The following is a 27,419-nucleotide window of genomic DNA, read 5'->3' as shown; positions in this document are numbered from 1 at the left end:
CATTGAACTTTTGATTCTTTTTAAAAAATATTTATTAATTATGTATACAATATTCTGTCTGTATGTATGCCTACAGGCCAGAAGAGGGCACCAGATACAGATGGTTGTGAGCCACCATGTGGTTGCTGGGAATTGAACTCAGGACCTTTGGAAGAGCAGGCAATGCTTTTAAGCTCTGAGCCATTTCTCCAGCTCCTGAACTTTTGATTCTTACCACACCTTTTTCTGTCTAGTTTCTTCAACTCACCTGAAAGCATGCAAGAAGTCTACACCTTCTTCGAAGCCTCATTCTCTTCCTCCACATCGTCTTTCCCTCCACATTACTTCCCCCCCCCCCCCCCGCTCCCCCCCCCCAATCCAGGAGCTTTCCAAATGGCTAAACCAGATTGGCTGACCTTCCTCTGCCCCCAAGTAGGGGCCATCCGAGGTCCCATTTGCGCACCTGCCACTGCCTCTCGCTACCACACGAGGGCGCAGTGGCAAGCCACGTCCCCTAGAGCTCTTCGACCCAGATCGGGTTTGGACGCTTGGCTTCTGGACCTGCACAGGCTGCAGTGGCCTCTCCAGCCCGAAATCTTCGGTACTGAGCACAGCTTCTAAAGCTGTCACCTCTGTCATGTCTCTCCTGGGGTCTGGCCCTGCTATACCTGGAAATGTGGGTACACAGCTCTCCTGTTTTCCAGTCTTCAAACCCCTCCAGTACCTACCCAAGGTGGAAATTCAGCGGCTTCTGAGGTCTTCAGAACCCCCACTCCCCAGCCCCTAGGCTCTTTATCTTGTCTAGGAGAGTGCACATCTGGACCTCCCATCCACTGCAGGCTACATTGAGGCCCCCCGCCCCGTCAGCCGGGAATTAAAACTCGGAAGTGAGACGGAGGCGCGCTCCGCGCTCACAATCGATGAAAAGGTGGAGCACACACCAGCACACTTCTATGGACCATTACCCACAGTCAGGATCAGGGTTTCTCCGGGTCTGGGGACCCCTGCATCCCGCCTCCGGGCGGACGCAGGCGCACGGTGGGTACACGGCTTGCATTGGCCCGCAGTGGAGGCGCAGAGCAAGGACGTTTGGGGATAACCAACTTTGTTGCGCTGCGGTTCCAGGGAGGGGTTTGGGAACAGTCAGCGAAAGACGGGGACTGGATGACTGGGGTAGGGTTACCAGAAGGTTTGCGCGAGAAACGAAGAGGCCTGGAACGCACGCGGAGAGGCTTTTGGAGGTGCCAAAGGGGCGGAGCCAGCGGGCTGGATTTGCGCCGCCGCCTGGGCAGCGTGAGCCCAGGAAGCGAAGTTGCCAGGACAACGCGTTCTGGGAGGTGCCAACTTCGGGGCGGAGCCTGAGTCTAAGGGAGGTGAGAAGAGGCGTGGCCTTGAAGTCTGAGACGATAACGAGGTCGTGATTGGTGAATACTTCCTGCTCTGGGCGGGAACGGCGTGGCGGCTGGGGCCGGGCCTCGAAGAGGGCGTGGCTGCTCGGGGGCGGGTCTCGCGAGCTGAAGCCGGAGGCGGAGACGTGGTTGGCAGGTCCTCGTGCCTGGGGCGGGGTCGAGCCTGTGGGGGCGGAGCCGAGCGGCGGGGGCGGTGCTGGCGAGCGCGGGGCCTGGGGCCGAGGCAGCGCGCGGCGCTGACAGCTAGTCGGTCGCGGCCTCCGGCCCCCTCGGCACCCGGCGCCGACCCGGCCGGGCCCGGAGCCATGAGCCCGGGGCTGCTGCTCCTTGGCAGCGCCGTCCTGCTCGCCTTCGGCCTCTGCTGCACCTTCGTGCATCGCGCTCGCAGCCGCTATGAGCACATCCCCGGGCCGCCGCGGCCCAGGTGAGCGGGGGGTGGGGGTGGGGGTATGGCTGGGGAGCTCGATCCGGGGGGTGGTCTACGGACCGAGTCCGAGCCCTCGTCCGGGCCGGGGGTCCAGTCTCGCCGTGTACGCGCGGCCAGCTCGGAGACGCAGGCCCGGAGAGGGGCGCTAACTATTCTTAGTAACAAATTACTCACAGCCGCAGCAGCTGCTGGGCGCCCACCGCGCTTGGCTGGGCCGCACAAATGTGACGGCAGCGACAGTCCTGTCAGGTAGGCGCTGCTGTGACCCCATCGTTCAGACCTGGAGACTGAGGTGCGCAGAGGCGAAGTCACCTGCCCAAGGTCACACAGTTGGTAAGCCTAGATTTAAACCCAGGTCAGCCTGCTTTCAAAGTGGGTACTGCAACTTTGGGACTTGGACAGGGCCACTTGTCCAAGTACAGAGCACTGTACTTTCGTCACATTTCCCGTGTCTTTGTTTCTGTCCTGGGACATTCCATTTGTCCTCAGTATTTCCATTCCTGGCCCTCACCCAGTTTACCAGTGGCCCCTATTCAAAGCTAACCCTTCTTTTCTTTCTTTCTTTTCTTTTCTTTTTTTTCTTTCTTGAGACAAAATCTCTCTACATGGCCCTGGCTGCCCTGGAACTTACTATGTAGACCAGACTGGCCTCAAATTCACAGAGAGATCCCTCTGCCTCTGCCTCCCAAGTGCTGGGATTAAAGGCGAGCACCACCATGTCAGGCGAAAGCTTTCTGAAGGATAGAGTCGCTGTGTTATGGCAGTGACCCAGGACTTCCTATCACTTTAGAACTCAAAAATCCAATCCCACATGAAGCATACTGCAAAGCTAGCAAGGCCCCTGCTAAGTTCACAGTCCCACTCAATACCTGTCCCCTCTTGTCCCTTTTGCCCCAGCCTGCCTGTCTCCTGCATCCCTCCACTGGATCTTTCTAGTCTCTTTCTCGGGCTTGTGGAGGCTATCTTCTTGATCTCACATCAAACAGGCTGTCTCCAATCACTCTGTGTGAAGTCTGATCAGCCCTGGGTGACTTACAGGGCCATTATCCCTGAAGTTCCCTTGCTCCTACCTGTTGACTGTCCCCATCCCAGAATGTGAGCCCCAGGAGGGCAGAGATGCTGTGTTTGATTGTGTATCCCCAGTGCCTGGCATGTTGCACTTATTCAATAAATATTTGTTGAGTAAAAAAGTAAACAGTGGTATTAGACACACTTTTTTTTAAAGACCTCTGGACATGAACATTCTGGAAGGTACCATCTCCAGTCATGGCTGTCTGAATTCCTGCTCTGGACTCAAGAGTAACCCCTGTGGCTGGTGACATAGGGAGACAACTTTTCTCTTCCCTTGGCTCTCTGCCCTCCCTGTGCCCTCCTTCTGACCTGGGGGGGGTCTCCCTGGGACCCCTGTGCCTTGCTTAATTAATGCTTATGCATTCTACCCCACCTAAATAGGCCTTCCCCTGGCCAGCATGGCTTGACTAGAATGCTAACCCCTCAGGGAGGACCCCAGGATGTATTATAGTCTTCTCATAGATCCTTAAGCCACTGTGCCATCTCTTGCTAAGTGTCTGTCTCATTCATGTGGCATCCCGAACGTCTCTCCCAGCAGCATCTGGTGCACACACATGGTTCAGAGTTGGATGCAGAATCTCCAGGTTTTGTTACCCACGGCTGTTCTGTTTCCAAGCCATCCACATCCACTCTCAGAAGCAAACAAGCTTCTGTTTTTCTTACAGTCTCTTCTCCTAAACTCAAGGGCTTCAGGGCTCTCAGAATGGGTGGTCCAGAGAAGGCAGAAGTGAACTCCAGCCCCTCTCTCTTGAAATAAACAAACAAGCCAAACAAAACCAAAACCAAAAACCCAAATATGATACAATGTGCATACTTTAAAATCTAGCCTTTGAAAGTGTTTAGCTGAGCCTCAGAGTTACATAACCATCATCAGCAATTCTAGAACATTTCTCTCACCCCCAAGAAGAAAGCCTGTATCCATTGTCTAGCGTGCCCTGTCTGCCTGCCCCAGCATCCGAACCACTGGTCTGTGTCTGTCTCCGTGGATGATGTACTAGACTCTTCATGGGAATGGAGTTATACAATCTGGAACCTTTTCTGTCTGCCTTCTTTCATGTAGCATGATTTCAAGGGTCATCTCTGGAGCAATATGGGTCTGTCTTAGTTTGCTTCTATTGCTGTGATTAAAGAAAAAAAATGACCAAAAGCAATTTTGGGAGAAAGAGGTTTACTTCACCTTGCAGGTTACAGTCCATCACCTGAGGAAATCAAGGCAGGAACCTGAGAGCAGGGACCTGGAAGCAAGGACTCAGAGGCAGGAACTGAAGCAGAGCCCATGGAGGAACACTGCCTACTGCCTTGCTCCCCGTGGCTCACTCAACCTGATTTCTTTACAACCCAGGATGGCACCACCCACAGTGGGTTGGGTCCTTTCCCTGTCAATCACTAATGCCCCCCAAACATGCCTATAGGCCACTATGAGGGAGGTATTTTCTCAACTGAGGTTTCTTCTTCTCAGATGACCCTAGCTTGTGTTACGTTGACAGAAACAAACACAAATCCTGACCCAAACAATCTGTATCACTCTGTTTATGTTGTCTTTCCCTCCATCTCTTACACCAGAATCTACCTGGGACTTGCAGGTGTGTTGAGGGCGGAGCAGTGTGAGGAGACTGACCATAACCGGATTAGACTCTTTAGTAGGTGAACTGAACAATGCATAAGTTCAAAGATCTTGGATTCAAGCTGGATTGGTGGCCAAATATAAAACTAAACTAAATGAAAGTTCTGGAATGTCTTCCAGCACAAACGAGAGGCTCTGGCATTTAAAGCCTGCTCATCCCATGGTTGATAGGACACCTGTGCAACAGCGTCTGGCCTTTGGTGTTCCAGGGCTTTGCCAGCTTGCAAGCCAGGAGCTTTTTGTGTGCAAGAGGCAGCTGCTGCACCCCACCCTGCCCTCCATCCTCCTTACTCTGCAGGAGGCCCTCCCGCGGTGTGCCTTCTCTGCTTTAGTACAGCACCACTGCCCTGGCCTGTGTAATCGCTCAAGACTGAAGCCCAGCATCCCGACCTCCACAAACACTTCCTGCACCTTTATTTCTCTGCCTCTGCTGTAGTCATCAGCCCCTGCTCGCCTGGTCCTGTGCAGTGGATGCAACTTGATGACAAAAGGTCTTCTCTAACCTAGTTTTCATTAATGTTTGGATAGATGTCTTGACATTGTCTCCTGGATGGTCTGGTGGAGAATTGCTGGCTCACGAGTTGGCTAGGATGGGGACTGTTCTACAAAGCACATACAGGACTTAGTCATGGGAGACTGTCACTCCTGGTCCTGTTATGTGGTACCATCCAATGGACTGAGTTTACACCTGAGCATTAGGTACCTCTGGTACAAGACACAAACAGGCTCTTACCGTCACACGTTTGTGGTAGATAGCCTGCTCCTAACCACTGTGGTGATATCCCTTTGGTGGTCTCACAGGGGACCCTCCAGATGGGTACTGCTCTTTTTCTGCCCAAATCCATAGAACCCTTGGATACTCACCTGACCAGTCACTCTTATGGGGAAAGCATTTTGCTGGGAAGTGTTGCCCTACCCTGCCTGCCCTGCCTGCTCTGTCTGCCTTCCTGTCTGCCTTCCTTTCTGTCTGCTCTGCCTGCCGGCTTTCCTGCCTGCCTGTCCTTCCTGCCCTGCTTGCCTTGCCCTGCTCTGCCTGCCTTGCTTGCCCTGCAATCTGTCACCAGGGCTAAGACAAGTAGCTTCTGTCTGTGTGGAGTCCCTTTACAATCTTACTTGCTTGTTTCCAGGTCCAGGTCTTCCTGCTTGTTTTCTCCCTTGCGCCCCCTGCTGGAGCCAGAAGGAACAGCAGCCTTCAGATTCCCTTTTTGCCTGGCCTTCCCAGGCTGCAGTTGACCTAGGTGTAGATTTTGGGGTCAGGCAGGCCCAGGAGGAGAAAGAGGACCCAGACTCACAGAGGTGACTCGAGCCTGAGAACACCATCCCCCAGTATGCATGGTTTTAGGAGTGACAAATAGATGGTTCTGGAAATGCAGCTCCATAGTATGTGTTGTCGAAGACTCACCTTTCTCCAAGGCCCCTCACTTGGCAGTGACCTCAGTTGCCCTACACTTCCTGCCCTAGCACATTCACCCACCCCCTCTCCAGGCAACTTTCTTGCTTTCTTGCCTTCCCTCAGCCCTGATGCCGCCCCCTCCAATGGCATGCTCAGTTTTTATTCTTACCTCCTACTTCCTCTGGCAAATAGAGTAACTGGGTGGAAATTCCTGTCCTGATCTCTGTTGCCCACCTCTGCCCCATGGCCAACGGGCAGCTTCTAGCTGCTCTTACGAGTGACCAAGGCCAGCCTGTCCTCCGGTTCAGCGGCCCCCTCAGCAACAGCCCCTACTGCCTACACCACCGGCTTTCTTCTGTATCTCCCCCATCTTTATATAATGTGCCTCACCGATCTCTGCCATGAGAAAACCTGTCTCTCCACCCTCTTGTCGCCCCCAGTTTGTGCCCCCTACAGCACACACTCTAGCAGACCCTGCCTGTGGGGGCCCCTTCCTCTCTACCCATGTTGCTGAAGCCAAAGCCAGCCCCAGGTGGCCAACCCTAACCTCCACCCCTGCCCCTGCAGAATGGGGTACTTTCTCTGCTTACTTTGCTCTGCTTCTTCCTACCTGGTGGCACCTGCTCAGTCTCAGTCACTCTTTTTCTGTCTCCATACATCCCTGTGGCTTCATCTGGGTACTGGCTGGAACATGTCAACTTCCTGTGAACCCTCAACCCTGAATTTAGCATGGAGTCTCCCCCTGAACTCCAGATGTTAGCTCTGAGTCCCTTCCCTCTATGGCAGTGGTTCTCAACCCTCCTAATGCTGTGACCTTCAACACAGTTCCTCATGTCGTGGTGACCCCCCAACCATAAAGTTATTTGCTACTTTGTAACTGTAACTTTGCTATGGTTATGAATCATAATGTAAATAATCTGATTTGCAACCCCTGTGGGGCTGTGGCCCACAGGTTGAATCCATTGCTGTAAGCCCTTCTTTCTTGGGCCGTTGACTGGCACAGACTAGTGGGTCCACAGCCTTGCTTCTGACTTCATCTGCCTGTCTCAAGTTGTTGGTCCTGGGACAAGAAAGGAAAAGAAAGTAGCTCATGGGTCAGGTCCTCTCTATGGAGGATGCTCATAGAGAAAGAAAGGAACTAAGCCAAAAAAGTGAGGAACCTCTGGGAAACTGAGGCACAACTTTCCTTGCAACTCTTGGTGCTTGTGTCCCACAGATGTCCCATGGTCTGAGGAAGCAAGGTCACTGATGGGCCCTGAGAAGGCCCTGGCACAATTGTAGAGTAGCTATGATGGCTTGCAGCCCATAGGCATGGCTCATCACCTGAGGAAATGGTGGATTCCCTCATTAGCTAGTTGTCTAGGCCGAAGGTCTCTGTCTCACTCGGGTCCTCTCACTGACCCGCACCTCTGTACCTGGGCTCTGTCTTTATCTCTTTCTGGCGCTGCCCCGGTATGCTGCTCTTTACCTTTCAACTCTCTGGCTGCTGGTGCCTCTGATTTTGTCTGGGCCTTGACCTGCCCTCACTTCCAGTGTGACTATAAAGGATTCATTTACGACCACATCAGAGCCTCCCCCAGCCTCAGTTCCCAAGGCCAACTCACCTGGTCCTGAGGGTGAAGGGTACCCTTTGAGAGTGGCCACTACCAGGCCTGATGTCTCCCTTTCTTCTAGCTTCCTTCTTGGGCATCTCCCCTATTTTTGGAAAAAGGACGAAGCTTGTGGCCGTGTGCTCCAAGATGTGTTTTTGGATTGGTGAGTTCCAACTTGTCTCTTGTTCTTACCCTGGGTCTCTCAGTGGGAACCCCACTTTGTCTAGCCCACCACAGAAACTCCCAGGCTACCTGCCACACCCCAAGTCACTCCCAGTCCGTACCCCAGGTCAGTTTTTTCCCAGCTGGGCACTCCCAGCCCTTGACCTTACCCAGGGCACTCCTGCCTCGGCAGCATCCCTGAGCACAGAGGCAGATAAGGCAATGTGAAGCCAAGATTTTTGTTGAACAACTGAAGAACCTTAGAAGAGCTGTGAGAATCTCTAAGCCTCTGGTAAGTTATTGTTTGAGGAGTTGTTTTCTATCTTTCAAAGCACTTCTTAAACACATGATATTGCTTAGTTCCTGGCACAAGCTTTTGTGGGCAGAGGAGGGTATTTCAACTCTCCTTTCATGGTGTGAAAAATGAGGTTAAGGTTGTCTTGACTTAGCAATGAGTTAACAAGAGAGAAGAGACACATGCACCGCACCAAGCCTCCTGGGCCCCAGAAGAAGCTCTTGCAACTAGGGCTGAGTGTCTCTTGGAATGCAATGTTTCTGCTCCTCCTGACAGTGGGGACCGGCTGAGTCAGGGTTGATGGTATTCAGGCCTGGGGAGTTGACATTCACTTTGGTTCCCAGGGCAAAGAAGTATGGTCCTGTTGTGAGAGTCAATGTCTTCCACAAAACCTCAGTCATCGTCACGAGTCCTGAATCAGTCAAGGTAGGACATGGCTCCCTTGTGCTGTCTTCCCTTCCCTGGTTTGTGGGTGACACTGGGCTCTAGGAACTAATATTGCCCTTCTAGCCAACCTTGTCTGAGACCTCTCCAAGCACTGATGTATTACAGGCGTCTCTGTGTACTCCAACCACATGATAAGTTTAGTCTCCCCAGAGGTGGGGCTAAGTACCCAGTGATAGAGAAGTATGGCCATATTGGTGCAAGAGCAGGCTCAGGCATCCACCTCCTACACAAGAGAACTCAGATATGACCTTCGGCAAGCGACCTCATTTTTCTGGGCCCCAGTTTGCTTCTTTACCTGTACGACAGTCTCTCACAAGATGGCTTAAGAACTGGACTGGATTGATATGTGTGAGCCCTCTAGTCCATGCCTGGCACACAGCAACGCCTCAATAGATGGCGCTGTTCCCATAGTGGACTTGTGAGTGTGGCTCTCTGCATGCAGGGTGGCTGTGGTGACCCTGAGAGAGACAAAGTACAATTCAGGGTGTGTGTGTGTGTGTTTAAGATTTGTTTTTAACTATGTGTGTATTTATACATCTGTATATATACATGTGAGTGCAAATGCCTATAGAATCCAGAAAAGGGCTTGTATCCTCTGGAGCTGGAGATAAAGGTAGTTGTGAGCTACCTGACTCAGGTGCTGGGAATTGAACTCAGGTCCTTGGTGAGAACAGTAAGTGCTCTTAACCTCTGAGCCATCTCTCCAGTCCAGTGTTAGTGGGTTTCGTTTTGTATTGCTCTGGTAATGCTGGGAATAAAGTCCAAGGCCTGGGTCCTACAAGGGTGCCACCACTGAGCTCCACCGAAGCCCGAAACTAGAACTTCATGGATACATCAGGCGACAGACTGGACAATCATGGCATCAAGAACAAAGTTAAAATCACTTAAAAATACAAATTTCTCTGGTGTGGTGGTGCACTCCTCTAATCTCAGCACTCTGGAGACAGAGGCAGGGGATCTGTATGAGTTCAAGGCCAGCCTGGCCTACATCGTGAGCACCAGCCCAGCTGAGCTACAGAGTGAGACCCTGTCTCAAAAAAATTCCTTTTTAGTCGTTGTTTCGCTTTGTTGCAGGATGCTCGACTCCATCCTTGCAGATGAGTCTGGTCCATTCCAGCCTTGGCTGAGGGTCTGTGGTGAAGGCTAGAACAGACCTGACTCTGGGCTGAGCCAGCTCTTCTGTGAGGGAAGAGCCACTCTGGCCTCTCCTGAAGGCTTTGTGTTTGAGGTTGGTGTGCTCTGGGCCAGGCAACCTCAGCCACCTGTTGTGTGTATGTGAACCCCGAGATCCTCAAAGCCGATGGCTGCCCATTCATTCTGTCACCTCAAGTTTCACAGTGTCACCGTGTGTGCGCACACGCGTGTTCATGAAGCAGCATGCGGCCCTCAGGAGCTCTTTCTACACATAGCTCCCCTTCAGAGTGCTGGCCTAAAACTGCCAGCCTCCTGTGGCCTGCCTGGAGCCTAACCTCTGACTGTGCCACTTAGCAGGCTGTTGAGCTGTATCTGGGGCTCCTTCAGTGCCTTTGTCCTGGAATTGGCTGGGTGGAGAGCTAGGACGGCCCTCAGTCACCGTGCCCTTCCTTGCCTTACCTTTCTGTTGCTCCACAATCCCACATTGCTTGTCTGAGCATCTGAAAATATGCACTTTATACATTTCCTTTTGCCAAGTTTTCTGGTTATTTGCAGCAGTAAGTCCCTAGCTGTTACTACCTCACTGTGACATTAGTAGAGGTGACCAGAGGAAGAGCTAAGGTGTTTCCCTGTGTATGTCTCCCACCCTCAAAGCTCAGTAGTCAGTCATGGAGCCTCAGCCTCTGGGACAGCAGACTGTGGGAGATCCTGGGGGTGGCATCTCCATGGTGGGGAGTCTAGTTTAGTGGAGGAAGGGCACACAGATGTGGGGGACCTTTGAGAAGAGCAGGAAGGTGACATTTACTGGCATGGTCTTGGCCAGGTGGGTGATGACAGAGCTTGAATTATAAATTGAAGTGTGTGGGGGTGGGACTGAGGTTTCTGGGTTGGGTGAGAGACTCTGACGTCTCTCATGGTACAAAGTTAGCCACCTCTGGGGATTCCTGTCAGCTGAAAGCTTGATATGAGACTGTGGGGCAGAGTCCACAGAAGCTAGTAGCCCTGGAAACTTAGTCTCTGACTGGGCCCTATGGACTCCACTGCCCACGCTACTTCACACATCACAGCTGGGGTGTACCTTAGAACCCAGAGTTCTCTCCGTTGACCTGGCTGCAGATTGCCTGGTTCGAGTCCTGTACCCACCAAAACATTACCTTGCTTCAGTTTTTGTTGTTTTGTTTTTTTGGCACAGAGTCTAACATAGCCCAGGCTGGCTTCAAACTCACTATGCAGCCAAGGATGATCTTGAACTGCTGACCGTCCTGCCTCCACCTCATGAGCTGGCATTACAGGTGTCCATCACCCTTCCCTGGGCGCTGTGGACCCCAGGCTTTGTGCTCACCGGGCAAGCACTCTAACTCAGCGGCATCCCAAGTCCCGTGTGCTAGTTTCAAATCTCTGTTTTTCCATCTGTGCGTAAGATGAACATAAAACAGCTTGCGTATCTGAGGGTCGGTGGAGAAGGAAGTGAACTGCAGGATGTTGGTGTGTCCTTGGCATTTATTGAGTGCTTGCTGTGTACCAGGCACCGTTTTCAGCTCTTTTGCTACAGAGCTAACTTACTCCCCACTGCAACCTGGACCGTCATCCTCAGACAGGATGGTGGCGTTAGCAAATATGGAGCAGGATGCTAAGCCCAGCCCAAGCCATTTTCTACTGGGCCCCACTGCCCCTGTGGCTATTGGGTAACATCAATATTGATGTTACATAGCTCTTGAGAGGCAACGTTTCCCTCCCCCAGAAAGTCCTTCTTCTTCTGAGGCTGGCTTGTGGCTGATGACAGAGACTGAGGGGCTCTCCTGTGTGTCAAAGGCTTCACCAGTGTGGGCCTCTTTCACATTGCTTTGGAAGGCACGGTATAAGGTCCCATGCCCACTCCAGCTGTGTGGTAACAGGACAAGTCCCAGCATCTCTGGACCCCTCTCTATATCCCTCTACAACTGCTCTCTTAAAGACAGGCTTCCGGGTGTGTGACCGACAGTCTACTAGGCCATGTATTTGTCGTATTCCCTTTGGGGCTGGGGCAGAGCTGGTGTCAGCATGCTGTTGAGGGCATCCTCTCATGGACTGTGTTGTTTTGGGGGGATATTTAGAAGTTCCTGATGTCCACCAAGTACAACAAGGACTCCAAGATGTACCGGGCGATTCAGACTGTGTTTGGAGAGAGGTAAGGACCCTAGGAAGGAGGGCTCCAGTAGGAGCTACACACATGATGGCTACCCTGTGCATGGCCACCCCGCTCTTGTCATTGACATTAATGCTTTTTTCCCTTCTGGGGGCAGACAGTAGCATGGGAGTTTATTGATGCTGGGACACAGGTCACCTTGCTCATTTCTTTATTTAGATTGATCTGTAAAAATGGCAGATTTGTAGGATATCCATGATGTTTTGAAACACACATCACACTTCCTTTTCATTGTGCTAAATGGACTACCTCACCCACATTGACACCCGTGAACTGGCTCCATCCACAGTGTGAGGCAGCTATCACCACGCAGGTGACCCTGTGCCCACCTTCCTTCTGGCACCCAATTCCTGTCTCTTGCAGACTGTTTGGCCAGGGCTTGGTGTCTGAATGTGACTATGGGCGCTGGTACAAGCAGAGAAGAGTCATGGACTTGGCCTTCAGCCGCAGGTGAGCATGCTGGGATGGGCCCTGCTTGGCTGGGGTAGTGCTGGCTGGAGAGGGCTCTTCGGTGGGGAGGCCTCATTTAGGAGCTTCACCCAGCTGAAGAGAAGTTTGGGGACACCAGAGGTGAGAAGGGATAGTTGAGACAGGCACCCATATGGCTAGCTGGGGAACAAGGGCTGCATGACCCCAATGGCCAGAGGTGGGAACAAGGGTGAAGTCCCTGCTAGCCAAAACCAACCCACCCAGACTCTGGGTTTCTTATTTTATTCAACTTTTAATAAAATTCTTGATGATATTTTTTGAAAATAGCTCTTTTGTTGAGTTGTACATCACATTCCATATACTGAAATATATCATTCAATAATTTTTAGTGCCACCATCACTCCTTAATTCTTATCACACTAACCATGTCTGGATTCTCAACATATCACATATATGGGTCATCCCAGTGTGTGCTCCTTCATGTCTGTTTCCTCTCACTGAGAATGAGGTTGATAACTTGTACTAATATGTAGTTCCTTTGACTGCTGAAAAGTGTTCCACCACATAGCTGCGGCATGTTGTTTATTCAGTTAGCAGGCATTGGGTTGTCTCCACTATGGAGCTTTCTCGAACAGTGCCACCAGGACACATCAACACAGGCTTTGTGTGGGCATGTGCCTTTGTTTCCCTTGGGCATAAATACCGTTTGTAGTCATGGGGTAGCATGCTGAGTGTGTGTCCAACATTCTGAGAGAGGTAAAGTTTTACTTTGATATAATTTCAAATTTATAAAAAATTCTTTCAAATTTATAAAAAATACTTTTTACTCATATTGACTTGTAGTTAGAGTCATGATTTGATTTGTAGTTTCGTTATATGCCTTTGTGTATACATGTATATACATGTTTATTAGGCTGGGCATGGTGGTGCCTGCCTATAACTCCAGCACCCAGGAGACTGAGACAGGAAGACTGCAAATTCTAGGTTAGCCTGGGCTACATGTTGAGACCCTGTCTCAAACAAGAAAAGTGCATTCATATATATATTTACACATTAATTGTTTTCTATAGATACTTGCCTATACAGATATATGCATACATCTGTATTTGTTATTAACTCTATGATGTGTATATAGGTTTATGTGATTTTCTTTTCTTGTTTTGTTTTTTTTTTTTGGTTTTGTTTTGTTTTGTTTTTTAAGATAGGGTCTCGCTATGTATTTCTGGCTGTCCTGGGACTTACTCTGTAGACCAGGATGGCCTCAAACTCACAAATGATTTGCCTGCATCTGCTTCCCGAGTGTCACTGTGCCCAGTATCCTGCTGCCTGGGCTTGCTTGTTATCTCATGATGAGACTTGAATCTGTCTTCTTGTAGCAACAGGGTTGTCACCTCCAGGGTACATGCTGCTGGTCTGCCCCATAGATGGCCACATTAACTTTGTTTAGGTGTAAGCTGAGGGGCCCATCAAGGTTTCTGGCTGTAAGTTCCCTCTAAATTCTAGAGTCTTGGATGAATAATCGGTGGAGTCTGTGTAAACATTTTCTCCTGTGACCTCCCTGCCTCCCATCTCCTTCCTTCAATGCATTCTCTTCACTGCGTGGGACAGATGTCAGTGAAACTCAGACCTGTCCCAGCGCACTGCCTGGTAGCCTTAGTGAGTCACTTGTTAACTGAAAGATGGAGGTCGGCCCCTCACCCCGAGTCTGCCCCAGCTTTGCTAGCTTCCTGCTTCCACCACCTTGGAGCTACCATGTTCTTGTTTACACTTTCTCAGTGTACTTTCCCTAGGGAATTTCTTTTTTTTTTTTTTTTTTTTGGTTTTTCGAGACAGGGTTTCCCTGTAGTTTCTAGAGCCTGTCCTGGAACTAGCTCTTGTAGACCAGGCTGGCCTCGAACTCAGAGATCCACCTGCCTCTGCCTCCCGAGTGCTGGGATTAAAGGCGTGCGCCACCACCGCCCGGCTCCCTAGGGAATTTCTGTTGCCTGTTTGATACCCAGCTGAGGTATCCCTCCCCAGGGCTGAGTTCATACCCTTACCATGGCTCCTGCCACACCCAGGCAGAACTATCTCTCTCATGGATTACTCTTATGAGATCATGAGTCCAAGAAATAGGAGAAATCCCTGTCCGTAACTCGTGTGCCCACGCAGCACAAGGTACCCCATAAACTCTCCAAGAATGCCCATGAGAGATCGGAGGAATTGGCCAAGTCTGGACCTTACTGGCAAGCTGCCAAAGTGAGGATGAAAAGGAGTGACAGTGGAGACTGAGAGCCGGCTGCACAAGCCAGCTGAGTGCCGTGGTCCCTGCCCCAGTTATGAGGGGAACATCAATTCCAAACCGACGGCTATAACCACAGGGTCATGACATTAGGATTGGGCCAATGGGCTGGCTCAGACAGTGAAGACACTTGCCGCCAAGCTTAAGTTCAATTCCTGGACACATTTTTTTTTTAAGAAGAAGAGAACAAATTCCTGCAGTTGCTTCTTCCACAATAAATGCTAAAAAAGGAAAGCTGCAGGACAGTCTTCTTGACTCCTGCAGCAAAGAAGACCCATTTCTGACTACTACTTCATTTCATTCCATGCTTCCCAAGGCACTTAAAGACATCTCTGGGGGCTGGGGAATAGATTAGCAGATAAAGTTCTTGCCATGCAAGCATGAAGACCACAATTTAGGCCCCCCAATCTGGGTGGGGGTGGAGGCTCACCTGTAATCTCAGTACCTGGGAGATGGAGGCAGAAAATTCACAGAGCAAGTTAGCTAGCTAGACTAGCTCAGACAGTGAACTCTGGACTCAGTGAGAGACCCTGCATCCACACAGAAGGTGCAGAGCAGTCGGGAAAGACATCCATGCCAGCCTCAGGACTCCACACGCACTCACACAGATGTGCATGGGCACTCCCACACACCCATATGCCTGTACACATACACTATGCATTCACTCCGTACCCGTGAACAAAAAGGCCACAGTTCTGAGACACACACAGCACCAAGTATGCTATCTTGGTGCTCTAAGGTGGCAGTTTGGTGGCAAGATGTTCATTTGCATTTTTGGGGAGCTCTCACCAGATGTTAAGATGCCATCTTAGAGAGAACTATTTCTTTGTAAACACCTACATTATTAAGCTTCAGGGAAGAGACTATGGACCACTGAGAGGCTGAGTAAGTCCTAACTCACCAATGAAGGAAATATAGGAGCCGCACATGGCTCAGTCTCCAGCCGTTTTCCTCACATAATGTCACCGCACACTTTAAACAAAACTGTGAGCATACACTTACACTTTCTGATTCCTGGATTTTACTTTTACTAGAAAACCTTGGTGTAGGTTTTGTTTTGTTTTGTTTTTCTCCCAGAAAGACAAACAGTGTTGGAGCTAGCAAGATGAGTAAAGGCACTTGCTTGCCAAGCCTGGCAACTTGAGTCTGATTCCTGGGATCCGCTTGGTGGAAGGAGAGAACTAATTCCCCCAGGTTATGCTCTTGCCTCTCTGTGTGCACCCATACACATGTATGCTGTGCACGTGCATATACACACAGTCAATAAATACATGCTGAGAACAAAAGACCACAGCGCTGGGGCTGCACTGCAGCAGTGGTGGCTAGAGCCTCAGCGTTAGCCAGCCACACACTGGCCCAGCCACATCGTTCACCAGGCTGATGGCTAAAAAGAAAGAGAACGGTCATTCAATGCATCCCCACAGACTGTGTGAGCAGATGAAGAGAAATCAAAGCATTAGGTGCATGTATCTATCAGTGCCTGAGAGAGACTATCCTGAGGACCCTCTGGAAGCTGGTCAGGTGTCCAGGTGCTGACAGGAGGGAGGACGGTGGAGGGACTTGTGTGTAATAGCGGGTTGGAGTGTTGTTCTTTGCTGGAGGGTGTTGTTGCAGACAGACATCATTAGGGGACAGAGTCTGCCCCTCCCTTCCCTAGGGGTGGAGTTTTTACCTCCCCTAAGAGCAACAATTGCTTCCAAGATTTTGAGACTGGCGAGGAAGGGCGCCAAGAGGTGCTTCCAAGGAAGTCTGGCTAGGATAAGATGCTTAGCTGGCAGTAGCCAGGGGAGAGTCAGAGGAAGGGTACCAAGAGGTGCTTCTGAGGAAGGATGGCTAGGATAAGATGCTTAGCTGGCAGCAGCCAGGGGAGAGTCAGAGGAAGGGTACCAAGAGGTGCTTCTGAGGAAGGATGGCTAGGATAAGATGCTTAGCTGGCAGCAGCCAGGGGAGAGTCACAGCAAGCAGGTGAGGCCCCAGAGAAGTTTCTTTCCTCATCAAGAAAATGTTCTTTTTGTTTCTCTTTCATACTTCCTTGCTAATGTTTAAAAAGTTTCCTATTTAGAAATAATTCCAAATTTCCAGATAAATTTCCAGATTAAGAACATAGGACAAAGAAGGGCTGGAGCGGTGGCTCAGTGGTTAAGAGCACTTGATGCTCTTTCAGAGGACCTGGTTATCCCCTGACCTCCTCATGTGCATCCCTGTGCATGTATGCATGTGCACATTCAAGTACCAGCACCCGTGCGATGGCTCACAGCTAACTCCAGTTTCCAGGGGATCTGATGTCCTCCACTGGCTTCATCTGGCACCTGGAATGTGTGTGGCACACTTATATACATGCAGACAAAACACCCATACACATAAAATAAAAATATATAACTCTTAAGAGGACAAAATTACCCTTTTCTCAGCTTACTATTAAACACTTTTAATTGTAAACATCATTTCTCTTGGTAAAAAGCATGTAATGGAAAATAAGCTACTCCCTTCCTGCCTCCTGTGGTTGCTGTTTTTGAGTTTGGGGTTTTACCTTCCATAAACCTTTCTAGAGGCTGTGCCTGGGGCATGTGCCAGGGCAGAGAGTGCAGTGCCTTTGGGAACTGAGTTGCAGATGGCATTCTGGGGTCTCATTTCTATATAGACTTAGGTCCTGTGCCTGCTCAGGGACAGGAGTGAAATGGGAAAACCAAAGACTTCAAATGGTATCCTGGCACAGGCAGGTAAAGGGAGCAGACACTGTAAACAGAGGGGCAGGAAGGGAGTCAGGACCGCCTGTTTAGGACTGTAAAGGACCCCAGAATTTCAGCACTGTCATGTCCCTGTGGAGTCAGAGTGGGGGTACCACATTGGCAGAGGACCTATGAAACCATTCAGATGAGAGCAAAGGCAGTGTTCACTCAGGGCTGGGCTCAGTTGCTCTAACTCCAGTCTTATTCTGGGGTTAGTTTGGGAGGCTGGCAGAGTCAGAGTGCAGGGGACAGGGTGGCCAGCCAGGGGACTCCTGTACTGCTTTCCCAGCTCCTTGGTTAGTCTGATGGAGACGTTCAACGAGAAGGCGGAGCAGCTGGTGGAAATCCTAGAAGCCAAGGCCGATGGGCAGACTCCGGTGTCCATGCAGGACATGCTGACCTGTGCCACCATCGATATCCTGGCCAAGGTAATGGGTGGTGCTGCCGGCAGGGGGCGAGGCTGGGGCACAGTGTGTGGGGGGGTCCCCTTCTCTCTTCTCCATTCTGTAGCTCAGCTGTTCCTCTTCTGTGCTCCACATAGTTTTCTTGTTTTATCTCCTTGGTTGTTCAAAGTGACCTAGTGTGAGATTGGGGTTCTGACTTCATCTCCAGAAAGACACCCCCAGAGTATTGGGAATGACTTCAGCTGACCCTCCTGTCTTTGTTATCCTCTGCACCTCTGTGGGGTTTGGCTGGGCCAGTCACAGTAGACTTGGTAATCAGATAGCACAAAGCGTGTCTGAGGGCAGCCATGGAGTCGTGAACACCGAGGAAGGCTGTAGCTCAGAAAGAAATAGCATTGGGGGTCTGGAGAGATGGCTCAGCCATTAAGAGCATTGCCTGCTCTTTCAAAGGTCCTGAGTTCAATTCCCAGCAACCACATGGTGGCTCACAACCATCTGTAATGAGGTCTGGTGCCCTCTTCTGGACTACAGGCACACATGCAGACAGAATATTGTATACATAATAATTAAATGTTAAAAAAAAGAAATAGCATTGGGTGGGGGTGGGGCAGAAACTGTCCGCTAATGCCTCAGGACTTCCCGTGGGGTTGGACTCTTCCTGAGTCTCTGTCAGGTGTGGGTGGTCCAGCCCAAGGCCCAGGTTTCCAGATGCATGTGCCAGTCGCTGTGTGGATGCGCCGTTCCCTGTGTCTCCAGGTTTGACTTCAGCTTTCTGTCCTCACAGGCGGCTTTTGGGATGGAGACCAGCATGCTCCTGGGTGCCCAGAAACCCCTGTCCCAGGCAGTGAAGGTCATGCTGGAGGGTATCAGTGCGTCCCGTAACACCCTGGCGAAGGTACTGCCTGCTCTTCCGTGGTGACCATATGGTAGTCGTGCCTCTGGGTGTGCCGATGCGCCTCCTTCAGTGGCTTTTTCAGAATGTGTTTTGGGTGCCAGTGTGTCCAAAATGACTTCTGAATCCAGATTTGCATGCTTTACCTAAAAGTGGAAGGACGAAATCAAAGTGGCTTAATGTAAGTCAGGAGTTAATTTTTGTCTTGTGTTAAACGATCCCCAAAGCAGGCATTCTGGGGTGCTATGATGACTTCACCATGTCAGATGTTCCTGGACTCTTCTGTCTTTGTCCACTGTCCTCAGCACCTCACTCCATTGTCATAAGATGGCTGTTGTAGCTCCAGCTATCACTTCCTTATTCCAGACATGAAGAAGAAGAAAGGGGAAAGGTGATTCCTGAGCCAATCTGTTCCTGGGGGCCTTCAGTCTCTGAGCTTGCAGCCCCAAACGCCACCCCATCTTTTCAGCCATTGATTCTTCTTCACTTCCCTCTGGCCTGGCCCTGACTTCTCCTTCCCAGTACAGCCCTAACTGTCTCCCTCCTTCAGGGGCCCTTTCTTCCCAGCGCTGCATGGAGGTGGAAGGGCCTCTCCTCCCATCATTTCTAGGGATTTGGTGCTGGAGGGGGAAGCTCATGCTTGGACACAGCCTGTCATCTTGTTCTGGTCTGCCCGGCTGCTTGGTCTTTTCTAGAATTTTCTCACGTTCTCCCTGGCACATTGCTGTATGGATTTCCGGGTGGGGGCTGGGGAGGGAACTGCGGACCTTAAGGGCCGCCTTGAGCTAGGGCTTTCCTTCAGTTCATGCCCGGGAAGAGAAAGCAGCTGCGGGAGATCCGAGAGAGCATCCGTCTGCTGCGCCAGGTGGGGAAGGATTGGGTGCAGCGCCGCCGCGAGGCCCTGAAGAGGGGTGAGGACGTGCCCGCCGACATCCTCACGCAGATTCTCAAAGGTGCGGGCAGGGGCGCCAAGGAGCTGGGCTGGGCGGGCTGGGAGTGCTCCTGTCCCGCCATCCACGCTCCTCACCCTGCCTCTGACTTCAGAGAAAATGGTGCTCCATGAGTTGGGTGCCTGGGAGCCAGGGCTGCCGTGGGTCTGAGCTTGTCCTTGCCTTTCAGCTGAAGAGGGAGCCCAGGACGACCAGGTCCTGCTGGACAACTTTGTTACCTTCTTCATAGCGGGTGCGTAACTTGTGGTGTGGATGGCCCAAGCTTTGCTCTGAGTACCTTAATCCTGACCGAGTTCAGGGGTTGTCTGAGCCTAGCTCCCTGCAGGTCACAGGGGAGGAGCCTGTCTGCTTGCCTAGCTGTTGACTGGGCTGTTTGAGAAGCTGACTGCTTTGGCTCAGGAGAGCTTGGCTGTAAATTTAGGATCCCCTCATTTCAGGTTTATTCAGATGTGTGCCAAGAACATCCATTCATTCGTTCATCTCCTTATTATGTTACAGCTGATCTAGAAAGCCCCTTCTCACTCACCCCCCACCAGCAATCTGGCAGGTACCTCCTCCTCCCAGAAGCCTTCAGCAATTGCCCAAGTGGAAACCATCCTCATGTCTGCCAGCTCCTCCTGATGTGTGAGGCCGTATCTATCCGAGTTGATTTGCTGAGGGCTGTCTCCTCACCATGAGGATTCCCTACTCCACAGTAGTGAGACTGTGTGGTGTGGACACTCCCATGGCCCTGTGCAGCAGGGACCCCCACAGATGGGACAAGATAAACAAATGCCGGGTGCTGGGAGGGCACAGGTGAACAGAAGAGGGACAAGTCATGGTCCCATGGTTGGAGTAGACAGACATGTTCTGCCACTCGGATGGGATGTGCCAAGGGGGGCAGAAGCCCATGTAGAGGTTATGTCAGAGCTGGACGGTAGGGCACCATGCCCATGTGAGGTCAAAAGCATGGTATCATAGGGACTGGCAGGAGACCTCCCCAACCGAAGGCCGGGGACTGGCGATAGCTCAGTTGGTAATCTGCTTGCCATGCAAGCATCAGGAACTGAATTGTAGTTACAGCATAAAAGGGGAGCAGTGGAATAAAACTGAAATCCCTGTGCGGGGAGTGGAGACAGGGATCCTTGGGGCTCACTAGCCAGCCAACCTATCCTAATCAGTGAGCCCCATCAGTGAGAGACCCTGTCTTAAAACACAAGGTGATGGCTCTTAAGGGATGACTCTTGAAGCTGACATTTGTTCTCTGTATACATGCACATACATATGCATGAATACCCCCATGAACATGTCAGTACCTGCACACACATATGCATGTGCATTCCTGTGAATATATAACCCCTCCCCCACATGCACACAGAAAAGAAAGAAAAGTGAAAATAAAGCCTCTGAGTGCAGATCTTTCTGCACTGGGAGCCAGGGCCAGTGCGGAACTCCTGGAGAGCCTGAACTTCATTTTCCCCTCTGCAAGCTGGGATGGTTGGTGCTGCCCACACTTCCACTTGCCTCATAGCCCGTCCTGAGCCTTGGCCTGTGTGGAGCCAGGGGGCCCAGGAGGGGGCGCTCTGCTGCTCACAGCTCAGGCAGCCCAGGGCTGTTCTGGTCACTGAGACCCTAGGAGCAGGTGGCCTCACCGCCCTGTGCCAGCTGATTATGAGATGACTTGGCTTGTCACTGGCGGCTACTTGCTGGGCTATTTGCCCCTCGCAAGTGCATTCATGTGACTCAGTGCTCCTTCCCCCACCAGCCATCCTCAGAGGGTTTTGACCCTATCGACTTGATGGCATCCTTCCTGACCTCAGCTCTCCTGAAAGGACCGCTGGCCTTTGGTTGGGGAGGTCTCCTGTCAGCTCCTGTGACTCAAGGGGCCTCTGGGGTGGCAGAAAGCTTTGGGTAGGCACACAGAGGCCTGGTCAGGGCAGGGACTTGGGCTCAAACACTTCCAACTTCAAGTTCTTCTTAGCTTCAGTTTTGTTTGAGACACTGTGTAGACCAAGCTGAAAGATCCTCTTGTGTCTGCCTCCTAAGTGCTGGAATTAAAGGTGTGTATCTCCATGTACATCCCTTTAGCGTTCTTCTATGTGAAATGGGGACAGCTGCAGAGGATGGAAGGTGTGGCTTTTAGTGGAGGCATGGGGCAGGCTTACCCACTGGCCAGCAGAGGGAATGCAAAGACAGACAGACAGACCGTCTCTTTCATATCACAACTGTGGGAGGAGAGCTCCCAAGAGCCCGGGCTCACAGGCAGGGAGTGGTAAACCCCTATAGCTTCACCTAGAGCAGTGACTCTCCTTCCTCCTTCAGGTCATGAGACTTCTGCCAACCACCTGGCATTCACAGTGATGGAGCTGTCTCGCCAGCCAGAGATCGTGGCAAGGTAGGTATGAAGCTGCCCTTGGAAGTGGTAAAGGGCTCTTCCGATGTCTTTCCAAGGGCTCCCTGTCTCCACGTGCTGTGGCTGGAACCCTCCAGTGGGCTTTGCTTCCCTTTCTCCCAGAACCTTCATATTTGCTTCCTGTCCTACAGCCCTTACTTTCTGCTTTCTCCTGGAGAACATGCCCACACTCCTCCAGAAAAGCCTTCTAGGATCCACTCTGCCCTCCACCCCGGTCGATTCCCCCCTACTGCTCTAGCTCAGCAATATTTCCTCCAGGGACTGTTGGTTCTGAGTCTTTGTTTGCCAAGAGATCAAGAGCTTTAGGCTAACAGGAACTGTGGTCCCATTCCTCCCATCGTGCACAGAGCATCTCGTCTGTGGCTGACCAGAAGCCCTAAAAGTGGCATGGCCTGAGCTGGTGAGACCTTAGCTGGATTTTTCTGCAGATGGGTACCCTCAAGCGTGTCAGAGAGCAGACAGAGCCAAGCTCAGAGCCCCTGGTCATGCAAGGTGCTGTAGGGACTCCTGGGAAGGGGAACGAACCTGTTATAAGCACTGGTGGTCCCTAGGACAAAGGGCAGAAGTGACAGATGGCATGAGAGCATAATATAGCTTATTGGGGGCTGGAGAGATGTCTCAGTGGTTAAGAGCTCTGGCTTCCCTTTCAGAGGAACCAGGTTTGGTTTCTAGCACCCACATGGTGACTTAGAACCGTTTGTGACTCTAGTTCCAGGGATCCAGTGCCCTCTCCTGGCATCCACAGGCATTGCATGCATGTGCTCTACAGACAAACATTCAGGCAAAACACCAATACAAAATATTAAAAAGATCACTTATTGGATTTTAAACAAATATATATGCATTAATACTTGTGTGTATAGATGTACTAGAAATCTGCACTTTGAGGCAGATTGGGGGTTGCTAGTGGCAGAGCACTTGCCTAGCATACGCAATGCCCAGGTTCCATCCCAGATACTGAGAAAATGTGTCACATTTGAACTATTTTTAAACTCAATGTCCAAGGACACTAAGAGCACTGACACTGTGGTGCAAGCCTGGCCACCACCTGATTCCAGAGCCCTTTTCTGTCCCCACCTCAAATCTCTGTCCCCATTAAGCAGCTGCACTTTCCCAGCCTTCAGGGTGCTGACCTGTCTAGGTCCGGCAAGAGGAGCATCAGACAACGTGTGTCTGTCTGTGCCTGCGTTATGTTAACTCAGCATGGAATCCTCAAGGCTCATGAGTGTTGGAGCCCAGGTTAAAACTGCCTTCCTTGTTTTTGGAAGTCTAGCTCTGGCTCCATCGTGGAGGTGGAGGGACCTTGGCTTCTCTGGGCAGGGTGACATCCAGGCAGGTTCTGTCTTGTCTGCTGCCCGCTAGCTGCAGTGACTATGGGTATGAAGCTGCATCTTCAGTTACCTCCTCCAGAGCTTGTGGGTCTATGCCCTGAGGTAGAATCACCACAGGTAATTCTGATTTTAATTTTGTGGGGAGCTACCACCCTGCTTTCCATGGTAGCTACACAGCTTTTGTCCTCACCCATGCTACACCCACTTCCCAGCTCGTCCTTGGCTCCACGTTATTTGTTATTTTCAGGTCTTGAAATTTTATGTATTTATTTTCACTGCCGTCTTGATGGGTGTGAAGTGGTCCAGATCCATCTGAGGCTGCAGCCTCCCTGGGCCGTTCTTGCTGTTGTCTCTGGCTGCAGCTGCTGTCAGTCCACTCTGATGGGCATCCTCTGTAAAGGGCTGCTTCTGAGCAACAGCAGCAGTGGATCTTTTAAGGCCCCAGGGATGGATGTAGCTGCCTTTCCCGAGGGCAGGCAATGTGTGCTGCTGGGAGCCCCATGCCTTGCTCTTTGATCTCCTTTGCACCTGTTGCTTTAAAGTTTTGCTTTAAAGGCTAGAGGTTTCTTTCCCAGAGGCGAATTTCTCTGTCTTACCTGGCAGGCTGCAAGCCGAGGTGGATGAAGTTGTCGGTTCCAAGAGGCACCTGGACTACGAGGATCTGGGAAGATTGCAGTACCTGTCCCAGGTGTGCAATGTGGGCAAGCTGCCCCTGGGTAGATGTGGGGAGTTGGCCTAGTGCCAACAGGGTCCTCCTTGGAGCCCAAGCTCCGTTGGATTCAGCAACAGGATGGAGAGGTCCTCCCAACCCCAGGTATTCAGCCAATGGTGGAAAGTGGCCCTTTAGCAACCAGGACTGAAATTGTACCTCCAGGCAAGGCTGGTTCCAAAGCTTTTTCCCTTGGAGCTAGCTCAGCAGGCCCCTCCAATTCAGCCAAGTCCAGGGCTCCCTGCCCTAGTAATTCTCTGGGAGGAAAGGGGCCCTGCCTTCTGATCGCAGTACTGCCCCTGTGTCCTTCTCCTTTGGTCCCCAGTTTCTCCTTTGATCACAAGAGTGACGGCAAGGGTAATATTCTAGGAATCCGGACCATCCTGGGATGGGGTGTGTGTTCAGTAGGAATGGGATGGGGACAGAGCGCACTGCTCCTGGCCTTGGGATCTCCTGGGCTCCTGCATTCTTTTCTTGCATGTCCTCTGTAGGTCCTCAAAGAGTCTCTGAGGCTGTACCCACCAGCATGGGGCACCTTTCGCCTGCTGGAAGAGGAGACCCTGATCGATGGGGTCAGAGTTCCCGGGAACACTCCTCTCCTGGTGCGTGGGGCCCACAGGCCTGTTTGCTCCCAGGGTGGCCAATGTGGGACTCTCTCTGAGTTCAGGGAAGCCATGGGTCTGTTACTGTTATGACACCCACTTTCCTGGCTGCCCTGTATTTGCCTGCGTGTCCCTGTGACCCTGCCAGGTCCTCTTCCCCCTTCACATGTCCATCAGACAGGTCTAGAAAGGAAGCGCTCCACAAGCAGCGGCTTAGGCACTTTCCTGGGGCCCAGAGCTGGCAGGAGAGAGATCTGGAATGCTCTTGGGGTCATCCGTGACTCAGTGTGTGTGTGTATGTGTGTGTGTGTGGTATATGCATGTGTGTGGGCGCATGGATATAAGATGTATGCATGCTCATGAATGTGGAAGTTGGAGGTTGACGTCAAGAACAGTCATCCTTAGTCCCTTTCACCTTACTCATTGAGTCAGGGGCTCTCAGCCAAGCCCAAAGCTTGCAGATGTGGCTAGTCTCTCTGACCAGCTTGCTCTGGAGATTTTGCCTCTGCCTTCTGAGGCTGGAGCTGCGACAAGGCAACCATGCTCACCTGGCACTTTAAGATGGTCTTGGGCTCCGAACTCTGGCTCTCATGCTTACATAGCAAGTGCTTTAACCTCTGGACAATCTCCCCAGTTTTTGAGCTCCCCCCATTTTCTTAGCTCTTCTCCTCCCTGTGGCTCCTCCTGCCCTCGGCCTGTAGCATCCAGCTGAACTGTGTGCAGTTCTGTTGTGTGTACTTCACTCACTCACTGGGCTCATTGTGTGCAGTGCCCTCCAACCCCCTCACCCATCTCTTGTCCACCCCCAGGAATGATCGCTGTACTCAGCTTAGCACTTGCCACTCTCTCGATTTGTCTGTGGATGTGGGTAGATCCTGAGTGGGTGTGCCCACTCAGTGCTCATGAGACTGTCCCCGCCAGGGCTAAGAGAGGTAGCCACGGGCGCGGAAGAGCTGTTAGTGAGTAGGGATGGAATGAGCAGCAAAGCCGGATGAGGCTGCACACAAGGCTTTGACATAGAGCGGAGGCCCCACCCCAGCTCCCTGGTGACCCCTGCCTTAGCCTCAGGTTCCTGTGAGTCTGGTCATACTTGCCTAGTATTGGGTGTCAGGTGTGAAGTCAATCCATTCATGTGTGGGATAATGCCCAGCAAATACCCCTGGCTCATTGTAGATCTCCAGCTCCTCACCCTTGCCTCACGCTGCCACTCCCTTTCACAGCTCAGCTCCAGGCTGCTGTTCTACGGGGAAGTGAGGTGGGCAGGCCCAGCATGGCCCGTGCCCATAGCCTAGTTAGGGGACACCTTGCTTTTCTGGGGCTAGACGCATAGCTCTTGAAGACCCAGGGTGTGGGGTGTACCAGCTCTCTCAGGAGGCACCATGAGTTCAGGTGAAGGTGGTGGGGTGCAGCTTCCCCAGCTGTTGCTCTGAAGGCTGAAGTGAGCCTGAGGTGAAGGAGAGGTCAGCCTCCAGTGGTCAAGAGGAAGGTGCCTCCCAGCATCAGGCCTCAGTGTGTGGCCATTTAGTTGCTGTGTGTCTTCAGGTAAACCTATAAGCCTGTTATCTGTACAACAGGGGTCACTGTGGCTGCCACAGGGCTGTGATAGCACACCCTGATGGTAATGGTTATATCACAGTGTCCCCTCTCTTCCTCTTTGAGGTTTTCCGGGGGGGGGCAGTGGAATGTCACACCTATCTAAATAGGTAGAAAGGGGCTGTGTGCCACATCAACCAAGGGGGTGCTTCAGTGGGTTGGGAGGTGCAAGGGGAACACCCTGGGAACCAGAGACACCAGCCCCTTTGCCCGGCAGTTCAGCACCTATGTCATGGGGAGGATGGACACCTACTTTGAAGACCCACTGACCTTCAACCCCGACCGCTTCAGCCCGGGAGCGCCCAAGTAAGTCCCTCCGTGAGCTGCCATGATGAGGTCTGTGGGAGAAGGCTTCTGGGCTGAGCTTCCTGCACCCACAGAATCCATTCCTCCAGAACCCTGGGAGGGGGTTGTCAGGGATATCACAGCTCAGGGACATTGGACCACTTGCTGTCTCAAGTTTCTTTTCTGTTGCCGTGATAAATACTCTGACAAAACTGACTTAAGGGGGAAAGATCTTGAGGCAGCTAGCATGTGGCACAGTCAGCACAGAAGCAGAGAGGATAGGGCATGTTTGTGTCGGTGCTTGCCTTACTCTCTCCATCTTTCCAGGGTGTCCTACCCAAAGAGTGGTGCCGCAGACAGTGGGCGGGGCTTCCCACTAATGCAATCAAGATAATCCTTTACAGGGGCAGGCTTCCTCCCAACTTCTAGTTCTGCCAAGTTGATTAACATTGTCATGCCCAGGGGCAGAGCTCAGCAGTTTGCTGGTGGCTCTGCTCCTGGCCCCAGCCTAGTGGTAGGAGGGGACAGTTGTGTGGACACTCTGCTTCTTGTACTGACCCTGAAGGGCCTCTCCCCTGCAGGCCACGATTCACCTACTTCCCCTTCTCCCTTGGTCACCGCTCCTGCATCGGGCAGCAGTTTGCTCAGGTAGGAGGTGGAGGGCCTGGGGTCTCCAAGAAAAAAACTGCAGGGTGGGGGCCATGCTGTGGGGGCTAGGAGTGGATCTGAGCATGCCTGACAGGAGAAGGAAAGGAGAGCCTATGCTTCTGTTTCTCCCCTGCCTCTTTCTCCCCGTCTGTCCTCCCTGGCCTACCCTCCTTCCCGTGTCTCCTCTGCTTCCCTATCTCTCACCTTGCTACTACCGCCTCCCTCCTCCTTCCCTCCTCCTCTTTCCCTCCTCCTTTCCATGCCCTACCCCCCCACCCCCCACAGATGGAGGTGAAGGTCGTCATGGCCAAGCTGCTTCAGAGGCTTGAGTTCCGGCTGGTGCCTGGGCAACGCTTTGGGCTGCAAGAGCAGGCTACCCTCAAGCCACTGGACCCAGTGCTGTGCACCCTGAGGCCCCGGGGCTGGCAGCCTGCACCCCCACCCCCACCCTGCTGA

General features: G+C 51.9%; 1 protein-coding gene across 1 annotated transcript; it reads left to right on the top strand.

Moving 5' to 3' along the window:
* Positions 1-1,693: 1,693 nt before the first annotated feature.
* Positions 1,694-27,419, top strand: LOC119819628 (cholesterol 24-hydroxylase). Its single transcript, XM_038337908.1, has 15 exons — positions 1,694-1,812; positions 7,578-7,658; positions 8,297-8,378; positions 11,627-11,700; positions 12,082-12,168; positions 17,447-17,585; positions 18,346-18,456; positions 19,256-19,406; positions 19,573-19,635; positions 21,705-21,777; positions 23,730-23,814; positions 24,327-24,437; positions 26,248-26,336; positions 26,897-26,963; positions 27,249-27,419. The coding sequence occupies exons 1-15, from the start codon at positions 1,694-1,696 to the stop codon at positions 27,417-27,419; spliced, it is 1,503 nt and encodes a 500-aa protein (XP_038193836.1).

Source organism: Arvicola amphibius, chromosome 7, assembly GCF_903992535.2.
Source record: "Arvicola amphibius chromosome 7, mArvAmp1.2, whole genome shotgun sequence".
Lineage (NCBI taxonomy): Eukaryota > Metazoa > Chordata > Mammalia > Rodentia > Cricetidae > Arvicola > Arvicola amphibius.
This window is presented reverse-complemented; position numbering and strand designations above follow the sequence as displayed.